We start from the raw sequence: 22,862 nt of genomic DNA, 5'->3' as shown, positions 1-22,862 counted from the left end.
GGGGTTAACTAGTAGGACAGTTTTATAGGTTAAATCATTCCAGACACGGAGATACCAAATGTGTGTACTTTTTTGTTTATTTGTTTCATACAAATGTATTTATGGGTACAATATCTTGATATTTACTATTTTTAAAAAATTATTTTCACAGTTAAAAGAAATTTTACTTTTTTTTTACTTTTTTTTTTTTACTGTGTCCCACCATGGGACTATCATTTTTTGCAGGCTGATCGCTTGTATAGCATGGGAATGCAGCAGCATCCCTAGTGCTATGCAAACTGTCAGCTCTGTACTGACAGATAAAGGTGATCTAGCAACTTTACTAGCGCTGGTGACCCGGATGTCATCATGACGACATTGATTCACCGTGGCGGCTATAGGGATCCCACGTGTCTCCGCAGGATCTCCGATCCAAGGGCAGAGGGGCTGTCATCCCTCTGCATGCGCCATGAATACTGCAATCACGTTCGATCTAAGAATTTAGGGGGTTAAAGTGCCTGGAGCAGTGCAGAAGTGCTCCTGGCACTAAGTGTCGGGTGTCAGCTGTCAGAATTATGTGCACGATCGTGTGGACATAATAAATCCTCCCGTGTCAATAAGTACCAGGATGCATGGATGTATTATTACTGACTATGTCGGAAAGGGGTTAATATGAGGCATACAGGTAGGACTAGTGTAAAATTTCTACTACCTGTATGCCCATATTAATAGGTCAGATTCCCTTTAAAATCCTTGATGGCAACAACTGCTATCAGGGTATGTTCCCATGGTCAAGAACCGGCACCACTTTGGACGCAGCACATGTCGGCTCCTTCCAAAGCGCTGTCGACTTTTGAACGCAGGTGACTCCGTATGTGTTCATTGAACCGTGCGGAATCACCGCGTCCTATACATTGGACGGGAAATTGACATGCTGCGGTCTGGAAAGACGCGCTGCATGTCGGTCTCCACAGGGAAGCCGGAGGCGTCTGTGCACACATAGTGGAGATGGGTTTCTTCAAATCCCATTCACTATGCTGTAACATCTGGCCGCTGTGGGTTGGACGCTGCAGATGTACTCAGTGTCCAGCCCGCATTTCCTGACCGTGGGAGCATACCCTTAGAACACAAGATCCTGACAAGTAATCCTGACACACACATCTTGTTTTGTACAGGTTGTCATTGGACACTGCCAGTCCAGTATGGCCTATAAATCAATTACTTTCTGTAGGAGACTTTGCCAAGCATGTGGGACATAGGTCTTTGCAAAAGGAAGGAAAGGAGGGTAGTTATCACCACTGTCTATTGTAAATAGTTAATACTATGTTATTTATTGAAAAATAGAGGTGATACTTGTCATTGAAATTCGGTAGCTGAAGATAACAAAACTGCTGAAAAGTCATCTATTCATGATAGGAAGTATTAGTCTAAAAATTTAAAAACAATCAAAAAATGTAACAAAAACATATTTAAACATTAAGTTATTTTCTTATTACAACTTTCTTTTATGTATTGTAGGTTTACCGTATTTTCCGGATTATAAGGCGCACATAAAATGTTGAGAATTTCTCAGAAATAGAAAGTGCGCCTTATAATCCGGTGCGCCTTATATATGAACCAAACAGTAAAGAGAGAGGTTCATACAGGATCCTTTACCTCTATCGTGGGCGGCAGGGGTCGGCGGCGGCATACCACAGCACCACCATGCTCCTCCCCCCCGTGCGCCTATGAATTTATTCTTCACTTGGACAAACACAAAAAAATACCGCGCTATAACCGCCCCACTAAGGAGGCTACTAGTGCATGAATACCCTATTGGTATATATAAGACCAACTGGCTGCGGGCCCGAAGTGAAAGTGAAAGTACAAATAAAGTGCACGCTTATATTACGCCCCTAATTGGCACCTGGTTCCACAGCACAATCTAGCTCCAACAGTATTAATATTTACTCACATCTACCTGCTTAAGGGTAGAGGATTACCTACTTCAGCCGCAGGGTTGATGAGGCTGGCGTGCAGGGGTCCCGTGACGTTCCTATACAGCAGGTGGGGCGGAAGAGATGCTTTGGCCGCAGGGTGGATGTGACCGGCGTGCAGGGTTGCTGCGCCGCTCCGGATCAGCGGGTAGGACGGAGGAGGTGTGGGCAGTGCAGAGCCAGTGGCGCCCCGGCCGGTAGCGACACTGGATGCACGCAAGAAACAGGACGGTGGCCGATATCAGTCGGCCGCTCGACCTGGCAGTGACGTCACTAGCTACGGAAGCAGCGAAGGGTCAGATTCAACCAACGCGTTTCGAGGTGGGACGCACCTCTTCGTCAGGGTTCTTCACTTGGGTTTTTACAGTATCCATAAATGGATTGAGCATTACGGCCACCGTAGTCAGGAGCCACCCTGAGTGATACTTACAGCTCTGTGCGCAGGATCCTTGCAATATATCTGTGCTTTAGCGTTAACTATACCCACTACCCCAAAAAATGCCTCCTGTTAAGAGACATGCTTATGATGCAGGTTTCAAGCTTAAAGCTATAAGTTATGCAGTAGAGCATGGAAATAGGGCAGCTGCAAGAGAATTCAACATTAATGAATCCATGGTGCGTAAGTGGAGAAAACAAGAAGATGCCCTCCGCCAAGTAAAGAAGACCAAACTGTGTTTCCGAGGAAACAAAGCAAGGTGGCCACAGTTGGAGGACAAAATAGAACAGTGGGTTATGGAACAGAGAAACGCAGGTAGAAGCGTCTCCACTGTCTCTATTCGACTCAAAGCCACTGCTTTAGCACGTGACATGGAGATCAAGGACTTTCGAGGAGGTCCTTCATGGTGCTTTCGTTTCATGAAAAGGCGTCATCTCTCCATTCGCACCAGAACTACTGTGTGCCAGCAATTACCAAAGGATTATGAAGAGAAGCTGGCCATTTTCCGCACCTACTGCATAACCAAGATAAATGAAAAGAATATCCAGCCAGAACACATTATTAACATGGATGAGGTTCCCCTCACTTTCGATATCCCCGTAAACCGTACTGTTGAGAAAACAGGGACCAGTACAATATCTATACGTACCACAGGAAATGAGAAGTCATCTTTCACTGTAGTTCTCGCTTGTCAGGCTAATGGCCAGAAACTACCACCCATGGTAATTTTCAAGAGGAAGACTTTGCCTAAAGAAAATTTTCCTGCTGGTGTCATCATTAAGGCTAACCCAAAGGGCTGGATGGATGAGGAGAAGATGAGTGAGTGGCTGAGGGAGGTCTACGTCAAGAGACCGGGTGGCTTTTTTCACAAATCCCCATCCCTATTGGTCTGTGACTCGATGCGCGCCCACGTGACCGATACTGTCAAAGCCCAAGTGAAGAAAACTAATTCGGAGCTTGCTGTCATCCCTGGTGGATTAACCAAAGTGCTCCAGCCGCTAGATATCAGCATCAACAGGTCATTTAAAGTTAAATTGCGAGCTGCATGGGAGCATTGGATGACAGAAGGTGACCACACATTCACCAACACAGGGAGGCAACGCCGTGCGAGTTATGCCACTATGTGCCAGTGGATCGTGGATGCCTGGAAGAATGTATCAGTCTCCAGTGTCATCCGAGCTTTCAGGAAGGCTGGAATCACCACTGAAGAGCCTAGCAGCAGCAGCGAGACCGACTCGGATAATGAAGAGGAGGACCCCATGCTTGATTCCGAAATCGCCCAACTGTTCAACTCCGACACTGAAGATGATGGATTTGATGGATTTCTGGTGGAGGAATGAACTGAAAAAGTACGGTAAACGTTTTGATTTGCAATTACAGCTGAACCAGTTTCAAGTTATTGTTAAAAAGTGTAATAAATCTTGACTTGCAGTCTGAGCAATGGTTTATTTAACGGTAATGTGCTGCGCCTTATAATCCAGTGCGCCTTATATATGAAACAAGATTGCTTATAAGGCGCTCATAGAAAGTGCGCCTTATAATCCGGTGCGCCTTATAATCCGGAAAATACGGTATATTTTGCTTTCAGTGAGAATAACAGTAAAAGATGTGCAAGGCATGACTATTAATAAGAATTTCAATGGATAAAACGGTATATTATGACAAATTAAGCTCCAACAATACTCACATTCTGCCATTCTCTGCAGTTCTGCTTTTCCCATTTCAATTTCATTCTTCAATGTTTCATTCTCTCTTTTGATTTTCTGATCATTGTCACTGACTTTACTTGAATCCAAAACCTTCAAAATAAAAGATGCACATTTTTACTAAATGAAAAAGAATTAGCTGGGTGGGAAGGCAAAATGAGCAATTGTAAGTACACTGTGCTATATAATATGATGACTGCAATATATTAATAGGATAAAAAAAAACTTTGATGGGAGTGTTTCTTTAATTTTTTGACTTTCTTTATTTGTAAGGAAACTCAAAAAGTTTCAATTAACAAAATGTGAGATCTATTGGAGCTAGCCTGCAAAGTTTAACATGCAAGGTCTTCTCATACATCCAACCATGCAAGGAAGACTTAGATTTGGTCTTCTCTGCCTGGCTCTGATGGCAGCACAATTACACTATTTATCTTAAAAGCCATTTTACCTTTTTCAGATATTCATTGTCCTCCATATACTTTTTTGCAGCTTCGTTGTTTTTTTCCACTTGGGCCTTCAGCGCACCACTGGATTCTGTCTCTGAGGCCAACTGCACTATAAGATTAGTTACCCTTCTCAAAACACTGTAAAATAGGTGGAGGACAACAGGATCATATAACATTCAATACCATTTCCTACACAAAAAATTTCCGCCCAGCTTCTAATACTGAAAAAGACAGTCGGAATCAGTCCCTGAGTTCTCTGCCTATAAAACATATACATAGAAATAGAATCCACTGTATGCAAAAGAGTATGCCCCTTTGTTTAGTCTGATCTCAGGACTGATTACAGCATAGGAATTAAAGAGGTTGTCCACTATTTTTACATTGATGCCCTATTAGGATAGGTCAATAAGGTCTGATCAGCCGGGGTCCGGCATCAATGTAAAAGTAGTGGAAAACCTCTTTAAACACCAGGGATCATAACTTTCTCTGATCTCCACTGTAAGAGCAAAACTATGAATGGTAACGGCACTCCTACTCCTGATCGTGTAGACATGGATTTTCAGTATTTAGAAATAGTATGGCAAAGCGTGGAGCGAAAGCATTTTCTTTTTTCTTTAATTTTCCAATGTACTTCCAGCCGAATCCTGTTTTCACTTTTTTTTTTTTACCAGGCCAAAGTTTGAAAAAATCTGACACACTATGTGGCACAAAAATATTTAGAATTGACAGTCCTCAGTGGTTGATACCTTTTAATGGCTGAGAAGATGGTAACAAATTGCAAGCTTTCGAGACTACTCAGGTGTCTTCATCAGGCATAGACTAATGTGGCAATAACTCTTCAACATATCTCAGAAATTCAGATACTGTTTTTATCATGATATATTGTAATTTAGGTTATTGGTAAATTTAGGTTGATAGGATGTGCATTCATTTTTTAAAACATCTGAAATTTACTTTTAGCACTTTTTTCCCTAATTTCTCATTTTCACAAGGGTAACGGGACTAAATAAACCCCATAATTTGTTGCACAATTTCTCGAGTACACAGATACTGCATATATGGCCAGAAACTAGTGTTTGGGTGCACCTCCCAGGAAAACGACATCTCTCAAGTACCGTATTTTTCCGACTATAAGACGCACTTTTTTTCCTCCAAATTTGGGAGGAAAGTGTGGGTGCGTCTTATAGTACGGATATAGCATGTGGGGAGGGGGGCAGCAGGGAGTGGGATCGCACTGTTATCCCACTTCAGGATGTCCCCACTGCCCGGAATCAGCTGCTGTGGAAACCACATGGCCCCGCTGATTAAGTGCAGTGAATATTCATTAGCGGCTCCCCGCCCACCGATCAGCTGAGCGGTAAGCAGGGAGCAGCAAATGAATACTGCACTTAAGCAGCGACACACAGTTTCCCCAGCACTGATTCCGGGGAGAATCTGTGTGTCCGGGGGAGGAGGCAGCAGCAGCAGGGGCCAGGAGATTGCTGCATACCTGCCTGTGCTGGACACTGAGCTGTGTGCAGGAGGACCTGTGTGATGTCAGAAGTGGGCGGGCTGGAGCATCACATGGCAGCTCAGAGCCCTCCCTCTTCTGACATCATCACAGGTCCTTCAGACTCCCACCTAGAATCTGCAGCTTCCTCATGTCCTGCGCTGTGTGTGCGCAGCCATGGGATGCTCCAGCTTTTACCTCACCACAGTGTGGCTGGCTGCCACAATTAAGAGGTCAGTCTTTACAAAACACAATAAAGCACTCTGCCACTCCTTTGGTGAACTATAACTCCCAGCATGTCATAGGATCTGCAGGACATGCTGGGAGTTATAGTTCTCCCATGGGATTTTAAAGCAGCACTCCAGTGTTATTTTGCAGTGCTGGAGTGGTGCTTTCACTATAAGCCCTGTGCACCCATTCTTAGGGCTCATTTCCACATTCGAGGCACACGTCCGTATCTCGCATGTGGAAACCAAGCTGTGGAGCCTGCACTCCAGAGCGGAGCATGCGGCCGCATAGGAACACATGGAGCTGCACAGCTCCGCTCCAAAGTGCCGGCGCCAGAGCTTGGTTTCCACATGCGAGATACGGACGTGTGCCTCGCATGTGGAAATGAGCCCTTATACTCACCCTCCAGCGTCTTCATATCGTACTTCACAGACACCACACTGGTCCCGCAGCTTCCAACATAATAACATACTATTATATATAATAACACCACATATAATAGTATGTTATTTATGTTATTAAATATTTTACCACATATTTTTTGCTTCAAATATTTTTCTCCCTATTGTCCACCTCTAAAACCTGGGTGCGCCTTATAGTCCGGTGCATCCTATAGTCCGAAAAATACGGTAATTCATCTAAGTCTAAGCTCACACTAGCAGCATTTGGTCAGTATTTCACATCAGTATTTGTAAGCCAAAACCAGGAGTGGCACAATCAGAAGAAAAGTATAATAGAAACATATGCACACACACCACTTCTGTACTTCTCACTCACTCCTGGTTTTGGCTTACAAATACCAATGAAAAATACTGACCAAATACTGCTAGTGTGAACATGGCCTAAGGGTGTAGTGAGCATTTTGAATCATAGAATTTTATAGTAGTTAGCGACAAAAATGGAAAATGACTTTTTAACACTATATATTGCTTTACCTCAAGTTACATCTGGTGAAAATGAAAAATAAGAGAAACAGGGCCCCAATACTGGTAACAGTTTCTCCTGAGTATGCCAATAAATTATTTGTAGTTAGTAACTACTGTTAATCTTTTATTTTTATATAGAACTAACATTCTGCAGCGCTTTACAGTTCTCGCACACATTATCATCACTGTCCCCGATGGGGCTCACAATCTACATTCCCTATCAGTATGTCTTTGGAATGTGGGAGGAAACCGGAGTACCCGGAGGAAACCCACGCAAACACGGAGAGAACATACAAACTCCTTGCAGATGTTGTCCAAGGTGGGATTAGAACCCAGGACTCCAGCGCTGCAAGGCTACAGTGCTAACCACTGAGCCACCGTGTTGCCCTGCTGTTTGGGCACACCGCAAATCTCAAGGGCACCCTATTGCAATACAGATTTTGCTAGAATAGATTGCAGATGCAAGGTCAAAATCAGCAGAGGCCATGAGTTGCTAGAACAGCAGATCCCATCCACAAAAATGGATTTAACATACTAAACTTCAAATGGATTAATCTAGAGATGTAGAGAACATGTTGATATTAACATTGTTTTAGTCTTAGATTTTTTATTTTCACAAGGTGTAATAGATGAAAGGGGCCCAATAATTTGCTACACAATTTACACTCGAATGTGGCAATACCCCTTATGTTAAACACAATCTCAAATACAGATACCATAGTCTACAGCAAAATCCTGGGATTGCCAACCAGGACTAGTATGTACCCTATGGAGCTCCCAAACAACATTTATCTACAAAAATGTGGAGCATATTAACCACCAAACAATTCAAAATATTAAAAAATATATAACTTTAATAGCATAATATATCAAAACAGAATCAATATATCACAAATCAGAAAACAGAGCTATTTGAGTTCAGCCAAAGGTGCACCAGTAAAACAATGGTGTTACATCACAGGCATAAACCATGGAGAAAGGCAATTCATGTATTCAAGCACATGTGACAAGGCTCGTTAAAGGGTCGACACTGACTTGTAGGATTGCTACTTCCAATAGGTGGCACTAGAGTTCTAGTTCTCTTCCAATATGAAGAGACAATTTGGAAAATTACCCCTAACAAAACATTAGTGCATATAAAATAATTTTGTGTAACGTACAGGGGAATGGCACATCCCTAAATCTATATAGATAGATTATAATCAAATTCCACACATGTATTCAGCCTGTCTAGCAGCCGTAAATCATGCAGCTGCAGCAACGAAAACTAAATCTCCGAGCACTAATAAATACTCGGAGACCACCCGAGCGTGCTAGGGAAAACCAGAGCAACGAGTATACTCACTCATCACTAGTAGTGAGCACTTGCACTCAACACTAGCCGTCATATCGTCATTTTTTTTTTTTTTAACGATAGAAAAAAAAATAATAAATTTCTAACTCCAACCCTAACCCCAAACCCAACTGCAAAGAATGGAAAAAAATTCAGTTTTTTTATTTTATCATTTTGATTACACAGAGGGGTTTAATTTACCGTACTTTTTTTTATTCTGATCGCTGTGATAGACTATCACATGATCAAAAGGAACCAATAGGAAAAAGTTCCTATTGTTACCGGGTACCGGCCGGCAGATCTTGGCAGGCGCACTACACATGCACCCCCAAATTTTCCAGCAAAATGATGTGGAGGGCCCAGATCAGGAGGGCCCAGGGATGGCCTAGATATAGGGGGTGGGCTGGTGGGACCCCATCTCTCTCTTCTCTGATATGTTCGATTATATCAGAGGAGAGAAAAACTAATTGTAAATTTGACTGATTGCCGTTGTTCGGTGGACCGTAAAACCGGCCTTGATCATGTACTCCAGGGGTCTCAGCTACCGAGGGGTTGAGATTTTCTGATGCTGGGGGGGGCGTTATACCCTTATTTCTCAGCGCTGTTAAAAAGTACTATCGAGAAATAAGTACCCTTAACTATTGCCGTATCAGCGGTCGATCCCATGATGAGCTTTTGGTGTGTTTTTGATGCTGCACATCAATGCTGTGGCAAAAACATAGTGTCTTCGTCTTCTAGCAAAGTGGATGGGATTTATGGAAATCTCATGAACACTGTGCTTTTTTTACTCCGCGTGTTTCAAATGTGCAGCATGTCAGTTTCTCTTGTGGGATACGCTACGTTTTGCAAATTTTCCCCACTTGCATTAGATGCGAAAAATCCTCAGAGTGCTTTTAGTCCATTTCCATGGAGGAAATGAATCAAAAAGGCATGTCATTTGCACTTAAAGGGAATCTGTCACCCCCAGGGACATATATGACCTATTAATATGTGTATACAGGTAATAGAACTGTTACACTAGTGCTAACTGTATGCCCCATATTAAACCCTTCCCGACATGCGCCGTACTAGTACTGCTCTGTGGGATCTGCGTTCCCGCAAATAGCAGTACTAATACTAATACTAATAATGTTAACACCGATCGTGGGCATTTAACACCTCTGATGACTGCGCGCTTCCATTAGGACAACTCGATGCAATCGCATTGTCCTGATTGTCTCCATGGAGATGCCCGGCTGCAAGATGGCCGCAGAGTCCATAAGGGTCCTGCAGGGAAGGTGGCTTCCCAGTGCCTGCAGAAAGCAGGAACGGAGACGCCTCCCTCCCTGCCTGTAAGATGATGATCTGATACTCTGCACTGCAGAACATCAAATCTGCGACCTGATGTAATACATTAATGTCCCATAGTGGGACAATGTAAAAAAGAAAAAAAAAAATATTAGAAAGTGTAAAAATATTTTTGAAAAAAATCCCAATAAAGAAAAAAAAGTAAAATATTTCCAATAAATATATTTATGTAAATACAAAAACAAACAAAAGTACCCTTTTTGGTATCGCCGTGTTTGTAACGACCTGCTCTATAAAGCTGTCCCCACTAGTTAACCCCTTCAGTGAACACTGTAAGAAAATAAATAAAAACCGAGGCAAAAAGATGCTTTATCATCATACCGCCGAACAAAAAGTGCAATAAAACGCAATAAAAAAGACAAATGTAAATAAAAATGTTACAGCTGAAAATGTCATCTTGTCCTGCAAAAAACAATGAATATAACATTTCCAGCAACAAGACCATGAATATGAGGCATACAGGTAGGACTAGTGTAACATTTCTATGACCTGTATGCCCATATTAATAGGTCATATATGTCCCGGGGGGTGACAGATTCCCCCTAAATATAGCAATAAAGTTTTATCAAAGGAAAATAAAGTATCGAAAACAAAGCAGCTTTTTATTTAAAGCATAACACAACAACAAGAGACAAAAACCACAAAGTCAAAAATGCACACAAAAAGACGCAATGAAAAACCGCATGTCACCCAATTTAAATAAAATGTATGAAAATGGTGCAGAAATTCTGCAGCGTCAAAAAACACACCAAAAGCTCATTATGGGAACATAGACCAAGTGTTATGGTCTTCGCCAATGGGGCATTGCTCTTAGGAGTCTATGGCAGCGTTTCTTTAGCCTGCTCTGCATTATTACGCCATCAGTAACACCACATTATTAAAGATTATAAAAAGCAGCAATAAATTAAAAAAACACAATATATGTGGAACCGTGTGTTGGCTTTAAAACTGTAAAAATTATAAATAATACTTGGAGGAGCAGCAGGAATAAAAGAGCAAAAACTGGTCACACGACCTGGTGTATTTAATTTACATCTTTTTCTAGTAAGTTTTGATCTTAGTGTAAGGACTCGCAAGACAAAGTTGACATTTGACGTGGGTTCTCAGTTTGCTTATTTTGGCCAAAATATAGACCAATACCTCATGCATTTTAGGCATTTTTTTTTAGTTCACATTTTTCTTATTTTTAGGCAGAATGCAGCTAGTCCCTTTATAGTGATGGATGGGTTAATTGGTGTGCCTGTCTGTGCAGAGTGCATTTATATAGTCATCCCACCTGATCTAATAGTATGGGTGTCATCAATAGGCTGTAAGCTAGACACTGCATCACATACCTGTGTGACTGGCGTCCTATGCAAATCTCATCTGTGTGCATTTATAAAACTAAGCAACCCCCCCATGAATGGTAGGCTTGTGAGTGGTTCCTCCATTAGTATTTTGCACCTATGCTGCCCTTGACTTTATCATGGGGTCTGCTGTACCTTGTTAGCGAATCGGTATTGTGGCCTGGTGTGGGTAATGCTGCCTTTTTTTTTTTTTTTTTCCTGTGACCAGTCCTGCCTTTTTTCTGTGGCCAGGTCTATCCGGTCCTGCCTTTTCTTCTGTGACCTGGTGACCGGTCCTGCCTTTTTTCTGTGGCCTGGTCTATCCGGTCCTGCCTTTTCTTCTGTGACCTGGTGACCGGTCCTGCCTTTTTTCTGTGGCCTGGTCTATCCGGTCCTGCCTTTTTTTCTGTGACCTGGTGACCGGTCCTGCTTTTCTGTGGCCTGGTCTTTCCAGTCCTGCCTTTTTTTCTGTGACCTGGTGACCGGTCCTGCCTTTTTTTGTGGCCTGGTCTATCCGGTCCTGCCTTTTTTCTGTGACCTGGTGACCGGTCCTGCCTTTTTTCTGTGACCTGGTCCTGCCTTTTTTCTTTGATATCACATGACCTGGTGACGCGTCCTCTAAGTAATGAAAACAAAACTTTTCATATACAGAATTTTTATGCAAATTGAAGCATACAATGTGGTATGCATGGTCAATTATGGGAGCTACTCGAGGACTATTTAAGCTGGTCATTTACAACAAATGGAAATTAAACCTGGAATAGCAGCATTCAGTGGGTGAGGACTACATGCATTGTTCCTTTCCTTTTTTCCTCATACAAATAATGCTAATGCCATTCCTAAATGGAGGTTGAAAATGAGCTCACTCTTAGGATCCTAGCACTTATGGATTGCGAAGAGACACTGCTTTTTACTTACAGCCACAGAAAGAGGGAGAACCCAGAGATATAAAGATTTCGTTGGGCTCTAAAGAGCTTCATATGGAGATTATCATAGTTATTAGAGTAAAGCTTTGCTGACTTATCCATTGTCGGAGTCGTAGAATACTTTCTGACCTCTCTCACAGCATCTGTAAATGAAGGAAAATAATTCAAATAATAAACTTAAAATAACACCAAAGTCAAAGCAGATAAAAAGTGGTAACAGCAGAAGAATTTTTTAGTTTTTTTTCGTTCGGTTTCCAGTCTGCTGCCAATCTGTGTACTTCGTGCCATAGCGATTAAGTCCTGCCAAGGACATGTGACCACTGCACCCAATCACTGACTCTAGTGGGTCATTATTTCTGCCAAAAACTGGCTGTAGTTGGAGCAGTAAGTATTGGCTGTACAATTCCTTTCAATAGGATTAATAGTTATACATTTTAAGATTTAGTCCTTACATGTATGTAATTAAAAGTTATCAGACATCAAGTGTTCCCTGTAACAGCCATTGCCACCAAGTTATGCAGCCTTTTAATATATTGCTAATAAGCCCTGTATAAAAAGTGTTCCACTTCATCCACACAGCCAGAAAAGTATTGAGCCGCCATGGGTTCTTTGCTAAACTGACACTTTCCCGGCTGCGTGGAGGAGGTTAGCCATGTCAATTATAGGTGGTGGTGGTGCGGCGGCATTGCAAGGCAGAGAGGGGGTGCCAAACATCTAATATATAATTGCCAATCGGCTCTGTCACAGCTTCCGGCCTATTGTGTCGCTATCCCACATTCCACCGGAAGGCCATGAACTGCGCCTCCAAAAGTGACAAAAATGGCACGCTATTCCGTCGGGAGATCAGCGGCGATGCAGCCGGGACATGAGTGGCGCCAGCTGCTCATCTCCCGGCTGCTCGCATTGGAACTACGCCGATCGCCATATTGGAACACCCAAGTTATGGGTATTCCGATATGGCAGCCGGGATTAATATCCCCCAAGCCGCACGGCACCGCTCAGTCAAATCCCCCGCCCCGCCGGCTGATCGGTGCCGAGCTGGATTTGAATCCCCCCGCCAAACCTCAGCCGGTGGGTGGCTCAGCCAAGGAGCGGAGCCGCACGGCTTTGAATCCCGCGCCACTCAGCCAATGAGCGGTGCCGAGCAGCTTGGCGGGGGATTCAAATCCCGCACGACAACGCTCATTGGCTCAGCCGGCGGGGGATCTGAATCCAGCGCCGCTCATTTGCGGTGCTGCGCGGGATACAAATACCCCACCAAAGCCGCCCGTGCCGCCAGCTGAGCCAATGAGCGGCACGGGATTCAAATCCCCTGCCAAAGCCGAGTGGCACCGCTCAGCCAATGAGCGGTGCCGCGTGCCTTGGAGGGGGATTTGAATCCCGCGCCGCTGATTGGCTGAGCCGCCCCTGGCAGCGCAGCTTTGGCGGGGAATTCAAATCCCACGCGGCACCACTCATTGGCTCAGCCGGCGGGGGATTTGAATCCTGCCCCGCTCATTGGCTCAGCCGGGGGGCGGCTCAGCCAATGAGCGGTGCAGTGCAGCTTTAGCGCAGGATTCAAAATCCCCCGCCAAAGCCGTGTGGCACCGCTCATTGGCTGAGCCGCCCGCCGGCTGAGCCAATGAGCAGCGTGGGATTCAAATCCCCCAGCCTGCTGGCTGAGCCAAAGACACATGTCCACTGCTCCTGTTAACACCACTAAGGATACACAGATGTTCATTTCACCACACTCCCAATGCAATAGCATCGGGCCTATTTCTAGTGGTCTATAAAGGCCCATCAGACTAACAATACTCATTAGTAAATAGCATAGGACTACATCAAAGCTTTTTTTCATAACATATGCAGCACGGTTAGGAGTAAATTAAACACTGCACAAGGCACAACGGGGTGGCAATGGATTTTTAATTTATAGAACATTCCTAAATATTTTTTCGGCAATCATCTTTAGATAGCAAGACAGGTAAAAATGAAAACATTAAAAACCAGAAACACAGTGCCTTAAAAAAGTAGTCATATTCCATGAACTTTTCCACATTTTTTTCATGTTATGCCCTTTATTTGGATTTCATGTGACATACCAACACAGATTGGCAAGTATTTGAGAAGTCTAAGGAAATAATTCAGGGTTTTCTAATTATTTAAAAAATATAAATCTGAACATTGTGATGTGCATTTGTTTTCAGCCCCTATGAGTCAATACTTTGAAGAACCAACGTTTGTTGCAATTATTGGTGCATCTATCAGTTTTGCCCATTCTTTGCAAACTAGCTTTAGTTTAGTGGGATTGGATAGAGGCGTCTGAACAGCAATATCCAAATCTTGGCACAGATTCTCAATGGGATTTAGGAGTGGACTTTCACTGGGCGTATAGAATGAGAGTCGCCTCAAGAACAACGGCGAAGCTGCAGAGAAACAAACTCCAGAGTCTTCCTAAAGCGGCTTCCCCTGGGAAAACTTGACAGCTATGCCACATGAGGCTGTATGCACATACCCTTAGGGAATTCTTGAGATGCTGACAGGAAAAGTACAAGTTTTTGTACGAGTTGTCTTTTTTAGCATTAGGTTTTTTTTTTCCCCCCCCAAAAAAATTCCTCAAATCAATGAAAATGCAAAATAGACCTAAAAGGAGTACCGTATTTTTCTGACCATAAGACGCACTTTTTTTCCTCCAAATTTGGGAGGAAAGTGTGGGTGCGTCTTATGGTAGGGATGTAGCATGTGGGGAGGGGGGCAGCAGGGAGTGGGATCGCACTGTTATCCCACTTCAGGAGGCAGAAAAATGTCCCCACTGCCAGGGAATCAGTGCTGGGGAAACCATGTGGTCCCGATGATTAAGTGCAGTGAATATTCATTAGCTACTCCCCGCCCACCTATCAGCTGAGCAGTGAGCCAGGAGCAGCAAATGAATACTGCACTTAAGCAGCAACACACATGGTTTCCTGAGCGCTGATTCCTGCAGCAGCTGGGGAAATCCGTGTGTCTGGGGGAGGAGGAGGCAGCAGCAGCAGGGTCTGGGGGAGAGGAGATCGCTGCATATCTGCCTGGGCTGGACGCTAAGTGCTGTGCAGTGTGCACAAGGAGGACCTGTGATGATGTCAGAAGTGGGCGGGCTGGAGCATCACATGGCAGCTCAGAGCCCTCCCTCTTCTTGACATCATCACAGGTCCTTCAGACTCCAACACTAGAATCTGCTGGCTTCCATTACCTGTGCCGTGGAAAGGCAACAAGAGGGAGGGCTCTGTGTGTGCAGCCATGGGATGCTTTTACCTCACTACAGCCTGGCTGCCACAATTAAGAGGTTAGTCTTTCCAAAACACAATAAAGCACTCTGCCACTCCTTTAGTGAACTATAACTCCCAGCATGTCATAGGATCTGCAGGACATGCTGGGAGTTATAGTTCTCCCATGGGATTTTAAAGCAGCACTCCAGTGTTATTTTGCAGTGCTGGAGTGGTGCTTTCAATATAAGCCCTGTGCCCCCATTCTTATACTCACCCTCCAGCATCTTCATATAGTACTTCACAGACACCACACTGGTCCCGCAGCTTCCAACATAATAACATACTATTATATATAATAACACCACATATAATAGTATGTTATTAAATATTTTACCACATTTTTTTGCTTCAAATATTTTTTTCCCTATTTTCCACCTCTAAAACCTGGGTGCGCCTTATATTCCGGTGCGTCTTATAGTCCGAAAAATACGGTACTTGATTCAAACGTTTAAAGGGCTCATCCAGTTTTTCTTGTACAAGTTCAATCCTTGCTTTTTCACGGATAAAACTCGTAACTATTATAGACAATGGGGCTGATCACATGTCACTATTTTCACATGACAGACTTTGATCAGAGTTTTGATCAAACTCAAACGCAAGTCTATGGGTCATTAACAAAATGCCAACCATATGCTGTCCATTTTCACAGACTGCTTGGTAAGAGAATTGTTGAGAAACCGCCATCTTTTTTTTTTTACATCCAAGAAAAACTGATTAAATTCTAATAGTAAAAACTGACACTAAGCAAACTGATGACATGCGGACCCCGTTCATTTTTAAAGAATTCTGTCATTTAGATAAACTTTACATTTAATTAAATGGAGGCTCTATAATAGTTGAAAGGTCACCAAAGGTTGATAAAGTACGTGGAGATTCAAGGACCTTCCAAGAAGCTGATAAGGTACAAATGACTGACGCATTTCTTACACAGTGCAAAAATTCTAATGTCAGGAGTGACACAAAGAAAAGGAAAATAATGTGTTGCCATAACAGTGGGACAAGTTACAAAGGGCACAGAGCTAGGCTTCCCATGTGCCTGTCGGTGAGAGCGGCAGGAGTGGCAGCCCTCACTCATGTTTTGTATACACAAATGTTGCATGTTAAGCCAAATGAACTCCATATTACATTACCACTTCCTCTTCACAAAAAGCCGTACCAGCCGCTGTCCCTGTGAACCAAGTCTTTAAAATATATGGCTAAGCAGGTATGTACATTTTGGGGCGGTTTAGATGCTATGCTTATTCCGCAAAAAAAAAATAATAGCAAAACAAGATGTAAAAATTGTTATTACAACCAAATGAATGCCAGAACAGCTGATGAGGATATGGGCAAGTGTGAAATGCTAAACCGCATACCAAACCAATGGCCCCAAACCTACATACCATTAAAAGAATTAGCCCGCCTATATAAAAAAAAAAATAAATAAATGAATGGCTTATCCTTCACATAAACTGTCAATATTAGATGGGTGGGGGGTCATTTAAATTCCCCCAATATACTCCTGTAATGAACAATTAGTTTTGTCTAAACAGAGTCCATTACGTACGTTTTTTCACTGTACTGTATCCTCAGCAGACGGATCTGGCGTAACTCATAGCAGAGCAGAACAAGACTTGTAATTTTCATCTTGTGCCATGTTACGTCATTGTGGTGATAGAATATTACATAGTACATCTACAGGAGACATTTGCAGTTCATTTTACTAAAATTAATATTGCTAGAACAACCTTCGACAATTAATTTCAATGAAGTGAAGGACGGTCTATATAGGAAGGAAGGTCTGCATAGCTTCCGAATAGTGATGGGCGAACCCCTGGATGTTCGGGTCTAGCCAAACCGTTAAAAAAAACAAAAAGTTAAGTTCGGGTACCAGAACAGTACCTGAACCCAGAACCCATTCAATTGAATGGGGGGGGCCCAAACATCCAGTGTCTGCCACACTGTCATGTGCATGAAAGGGCGGAAAACACTACTTCTGATCGGACGTAAAATCATTACAGTCGGTCAGAGTTGCGGTTTCCACGGTGTGAAATGACAACGTGAAATGACAGTGTGAGCAGGCAGCTGTGACCGGAGGTAAAAAGTTTACATCCAGTCACTGGCGTTGCCTGATGGGACTACTACTCCCATCAGCCTATGCTTGCTATCGCTAATAACAGTAAGAGCAGGCAGCGGCTGATGGGAGTATTCAGTATTCAGTGGAATAGGAATTAGGTGAGTATAACTGTTATTTTCGAATAAAAATGTAAAAGTGTGTTTTGTTTTATCTATATATATATATAATCGTCTAAGGGGCACTTCCGTCTGTTTGTCTGTCTGTCACGGAAATCCCGCGTCGCTGACTGGCGGCCGCGACCAATCAATGACGGGCACAGTCCGGCCGCGAATTCGCCCCTTCCTACTCTCTGTCAGCGCCCCCTCCAGTCAGCGCTCACACAGGGTTAATGGCTGCGCTACACCACGTTATGCCGCGGCGTAACGCAGTCCGTTAACGCTGCTATTAACTCTGTGTGACCAACTTTTTACTATTGATGCTGCCTATGTAGCATCAATAGTAAAAAGATATAATGTTAAAAATAATTTAATTAAAAAAAAAAATCATTATATACTCACTGTTCGGCGCCTTTCCAGCTCCTCGCGACGCTCTGGGCCATGCATTGCGGTCTCGCGAGATGATGACGTAGCGGTCTCGCAAGACCGCTACGTCATCATCTCGCGAGACCGCAATGCATTCTTGGGACCGGAGGATCGCGATGAGCATCGCTAAACGCCTCGCCTGGAACCGGGGGCCGACGGAAGGTGAGTAACTATTTTTTATTTTAATTATTTTTTTAACAGGGATATGGTGCCCACATTGCTATATACTACGTGGGCTGTGTTGTATACTACGTGGGCTGTGCTATATACTGCGTGGGCTGTGTTATATACTACGTGGGCGGTGTTATATACTACGTGGGCTGTGTTATATACGTGGGCTGTGCTATATACTGCATGGGCTGTGCTATATACAGCGTGGGCGGGGCTATATACTACGTGGGCTGTTATACACTGCGTGGGCTGTGCTATACACTGCGTGGGCTGTGTTATATACTACATGGGCTGTGTTATACACTGCGTGGGCTGTGCTATACACTACGTGGGCTGTGTCATATACTACGTGGGCTGTGCTATATACTATGTGGCCTGTGCTATATGCTACGTGGCCTGTGCTATATGCTACGTGGCCTGTGCTATATGCTACGTGGCCTGTGCTATATGCTACGTGGCCTGTGCTATATGCTACGTGGCCTGTGCTATATGCTACGTGGCCTGTGCTATATGCTACGTGGCCTGTGCTATATGCTACGTGGCCTGTGCTATATGCTACGTGGCCTGTGCTATATGCTACGTGGCCTGTGCTATATGCTACGTGGCCTGTGCTATATGCTACGTGGCCTGTGCTATATGCTACATGGCCTGTGCTATATGCTACGTGGCCTGTGCTATATGCTACGTGGCCTGTGCTACAGTGCCTACAAGTAGTATTCAACCCCCTGCAGATTTAGCAGGTTTACACATTTGGAATTACCTTGGCATTGTGACATTTGGACTGTAGATCAGCCTGGAAGTGTGAAATGCACTGCAGCAAAAAAGAATGTTATTTCTTTGTTTATTTTTTTTTTAAATTGGGAAAAGTTTTTTCAGAGGGTCATTTATTATTCAACCCCTCAACCCACCAGAATTCTGTTTGGTTCCCCTAAAGTATTAAGAAGTAGTTCAGGCACAAAGAACAATGAGCTTCACATGTTTGGATTAATTATCTCTTTTTACAGCCTTTTCTGACTATTTAAGACCCTCCCCAAACTTGTGAACAGCACTCAAACATGGTCAACATGGGAAAGACAAAGGAGCATTCCAAGGCCATCAGAGACAAGATCGTGGAGGGTCACAAGGCTGGCAAGGGGTACAAAACCCTTTCCAAGGAGTTGGGCCTACCTGTCTTCACTGTTGGGAGCATCATCCGGAAGTGGAAGGCTTATGGAACTACTGTTAGCCTTCCACGGCCTGGACAGCCTTTGAAAGTTTCCTCCCGTGCCGAGGCCAGGCTTGTCCGAAGAGTCAAGGCTAACCCAAGGACAACAAGGAAGGAGCTCCGGGAAGATCTCATGGCAGTGGGGACATTGGTTTCAGTCAATACCATAAGTAACGTACTCCACCGCAATGGTCTCCGTTCCAGACGAGCCCGTAAGGTACCTTTACTTTCAAAGCGTCATGTCAAGGCTCGTCTACAGTTTGCTCATGATCACTTGGAGGACTCAGACTGACTGGTTCAAGGTTCTCTGGTCTGATGAGACCAAGATCGAGATCTTTGGTGCCAACCACACACGTGACGTTTGGAGACTGGATGGCACTGCATACGACCCCAAGAATACCATCCCTACAGTCAAGCATGGTGGTGGCAGCATCATGCTGTGGGGCTGTTTCTCAGCCAAGGGGCCTGGCCATCTGGTCCGCATCCATGGGAAGATGGATAGCTTGGCCTACCTGGAGATTTTGGCCAAGAACCTCCGCTCCTCCATCAAGGATCTTAAGATGGGTCGTCATTTCATCTTCCAACAAGACAACGACCCAAAGCACACAGCCAAGAAAACCAAGGCATGGTTCAAGAGGCAAAAAATCAAGGTGTTGCAGTGGCCTAGTCAGTCTCCTGACCTTAACCCAATTGAAAACTTGTGGAAGGAGCTCAAGATTAAAGTCCACATGAGACACCCAAAGAACCTAGATAACTTGGAGAAGATCTGCATGAAGGAGTGGGCCAAGATAACTCCAGAGACCTGTGCCGGCCTGATCAGGTCTTATAAAAGACGATTATTAGCTGCAATTGCCAACAAAGGTTATTCCACAAAATATTAAACCTAGGGGTTGAATAATAATTGACCCACACTTTTATGTTTAAAATTTATAAAAATTTAACTGAGCAACAAAACTTTTTGGTTTGTAAGATTTATGCATCTGTTAATAAATCCTGCTCTTGTTTGAAGTTTGAAGGCTCTAACTAATTTGCATCTTATTAAACCTGCTAAATCTGCAGGGGGTTGAATACTACTTTTAGGCACTGTATATGCTATGTGGCCTGTGCTATATGCTAAGTGGGCTGTGTTATATGCTACTTGGCTGTGGTATATTTCTCTGCTGTATCTTTGCATCATGAATCGTGGTATGTGTTAAAGAGGGAGGGCCCACTGAGACTCTTTCGCCCGGGGCCCTCAAAAACCTGGAGCCAGCCCTGGCTTCACTGATTGGTCACGCCAGGCCGGCCGCGAACAATCAGCGACAGGCACAGTCCGGCCGCGAATTGGGGCGGAATTTGAACCACACTAACCTAATTGGTCGCGCCCGGCCAGCCGAATCCTGTGTATAAATTTCATTATTCTGAAAACTTCATAAACTACATACATATTCTAGAATACCCAATGGGTTAGAATTGGGCCACCATCTAGTTTCAAATAAAAGACTAATTTATTCTGGCTGTGTCATTATTTAGAATACAACTATAAGATTAGTAATGGATAGGTGTCTTATAGACGCCTCTCCATTACTAAGCCGTGGGCTTGATCTCACCAGACAATACAAAGGTGACATCAACCCCACAGATATGAACTCCACTTGCCACCACCACAGGGCAAGTGCGAAGAGATGGGCAAAGTGCCAGAATTGGCCATTAATAGATATGCCTTTTCTGGGGCAGCTGCGAGCTGCTATTTTCAGGCTGGGGGGGAATATCCATGGCCCTTTACTTGCCTGAGAATACCAGCCACCAGCTATCTGCTTCAGCTTGGCTGATTGTCAAAAATGGGGGTGGGATCCACACGCATTCTTGCTTTAAATTATTTAAAATAAAAAATAAAAACAGCGTAGAAAACCCTCTATCCTTGATATCCAGCCTTGCTAAAGCTGAAAGCCGAGGGTTGCAGCGCGCAGGTGTCCGTTTTGCCTGACTGGTTATAAAAATTAAAAAAAATACAGGGAAACCCATCCTGTTTGTTTTTTTTAATTATTTATTTAGAGCACAGGCTGAAGAATAGCCATCAGCCACCGCCAGTAGGCGTAAGCTGATGGGACCTCCGGTCACAGCTGCAGGCTCAGCGCTCTGACCGGGGTTATTAATTTTAACGCCAATCAGAGCTGCTGGTGTTTCTAGTGCAGTCATGCAGATAACACTGCGAGAAACACCCGATGTTCAGGGTGCCGAACCCGAACAGTGGGTGTTCGGTACAGACCCCGAACTTTACTGTATGGGGTTCACCCATCTCTACTGAGTGATGCAAGAATCTGTTTAAGATATTAACATTAGAGATGGGCGAACCTGAACAGTCAAGTTCGGCATCCGTACCGAACACCTACTGTTCGGGCTTGGACACCGAACACGTATTTCACCAGGATATCTGTGTTACTGTTCGGGTTCAGCCCCCTGAGCACTGGGTGTTTGTCGCACTGTGATGTGCATGACAGTGCACTGCTTCTGATTGGTGGTAAAATCATCACCGGTCAGACAGCCGTAGATCCCACGCTGTGAAATGAGAGCGTGAGCACGCAGCTGTGATCGCAGGTTTAAAGTTTACTTTTGGTCACTGGTGTCGGCTGATGTGACTACTGCTCCCATCAGGCGACGCCCTCTGCCGCTAATAATAGTAAGAGCAGGAGCTGCTGATAGGAATATTCAGCCGGCTCCTGCGCTGTCAAGAAATAATAATTAAAAAAAAATGTTGTGGGTTTAACTGTATTTCTGATAACCAGCCAGGCAAAACTCACATCTGGGGGCTGCAACCCTCAGCTGTCAGCCTCAGCAAGGCTGGTTATCAAGAATCGAGGGGTCCCCACGCTGTTTTAATTATTTAATTAAATAATTAAAAAAGAAACAGTGTGAGGTCCCCCTCCATTTTTGACAACCAGTCTTGCTAAAGCAGACAGCTGCGGGCTGGTATTCTCAGGCTGGTAAGGGGAAATGGTTATTGCCCTCCCCCCAGCCTAAAAATAGCAGCCCCAAAAAAGGCGCATCTATTAGATGTGCCAATTCTGGCCCTTTGCCCGGCTCTTCCCACTTGCCACTGCTTCATATTTGTGGGATTGATGTCACTTTTGTATTGTCCGGTGACATCAAGTCCATGGCTTAGTAATGGAAAGACGTCTATAAGACACCTATCCATTACTAATCCTATAGCTATGTGGACAATAAAGACACAGCCAGAATAAAATCCTTTATTTGAAACACAATTTTACTTTTTTATTTAAAAATAACAAACACAGTTATACTCACCTAACGCCTAATTCCACTGAATCCCTCATCTCTTGTAATAAAACAAAAATAAAAAGCAACAATATTCCTCACCCATCCGTCATTCTGTCCCACGCCATAATCCATGTCAGGGGCATAAACAGTTTTCAACCTGGACAGTGCCAAGATGCGACCGTCCAGGCGGA

The 22,862-nt window shown here is 43.9% G+C and overlaps 1 protein-coding gene across 2 annotated transcripts in view; it reads right to left on the bottom strand.

Moving 5' to 3' along the window:
* The window catches only part of BCAP29 (B cell receptor associated protein 29), a 143,370-nt gene that overhangs the window by 46,212 nt on the left and 74,296 nt on the right, over nt 1–22,862 (bottom strand). For both annotated transcript variants that reach the window (XM_077264801.1, XM_077264802.1), the window contains exons 4-6: nt 12,110–12,260; nt 4,546–4,681; nt 4,079–4,190 (exon numbers count right to left, since the gene is read on the bottom strand). In XM_077264801.1, coding sequence (XP_077120916.1) covers nt 4,079–4,190; nt 4,546–4,681; nt 12,110–12,260 — 399 coding nt within the window. The remainder of the gene's footprint in view (nt 1–4,078; nt 4,191–4,545; nt 4,682–12,109; nt 12,261–22,862) is intronic.

Source organism: Ranitomeya variabilis, chromosome 5 (genome assembly GCF_051348905.1).
Source record: "Ranitomeya variabilis isolate aRanVar5 chromosome 5, aRanVar5.hap1, whole genome shotgun sequence".
Lineage (NCBI taxonomy): Eukaryota > Metazoa > Chordata > Amphibia > Anura > Dendrobatidae > Ranitomeya > Ranitomeya variabilis.
This window is presented reverse-complemented; position numbering and strand designations above follow the sequence as displayed.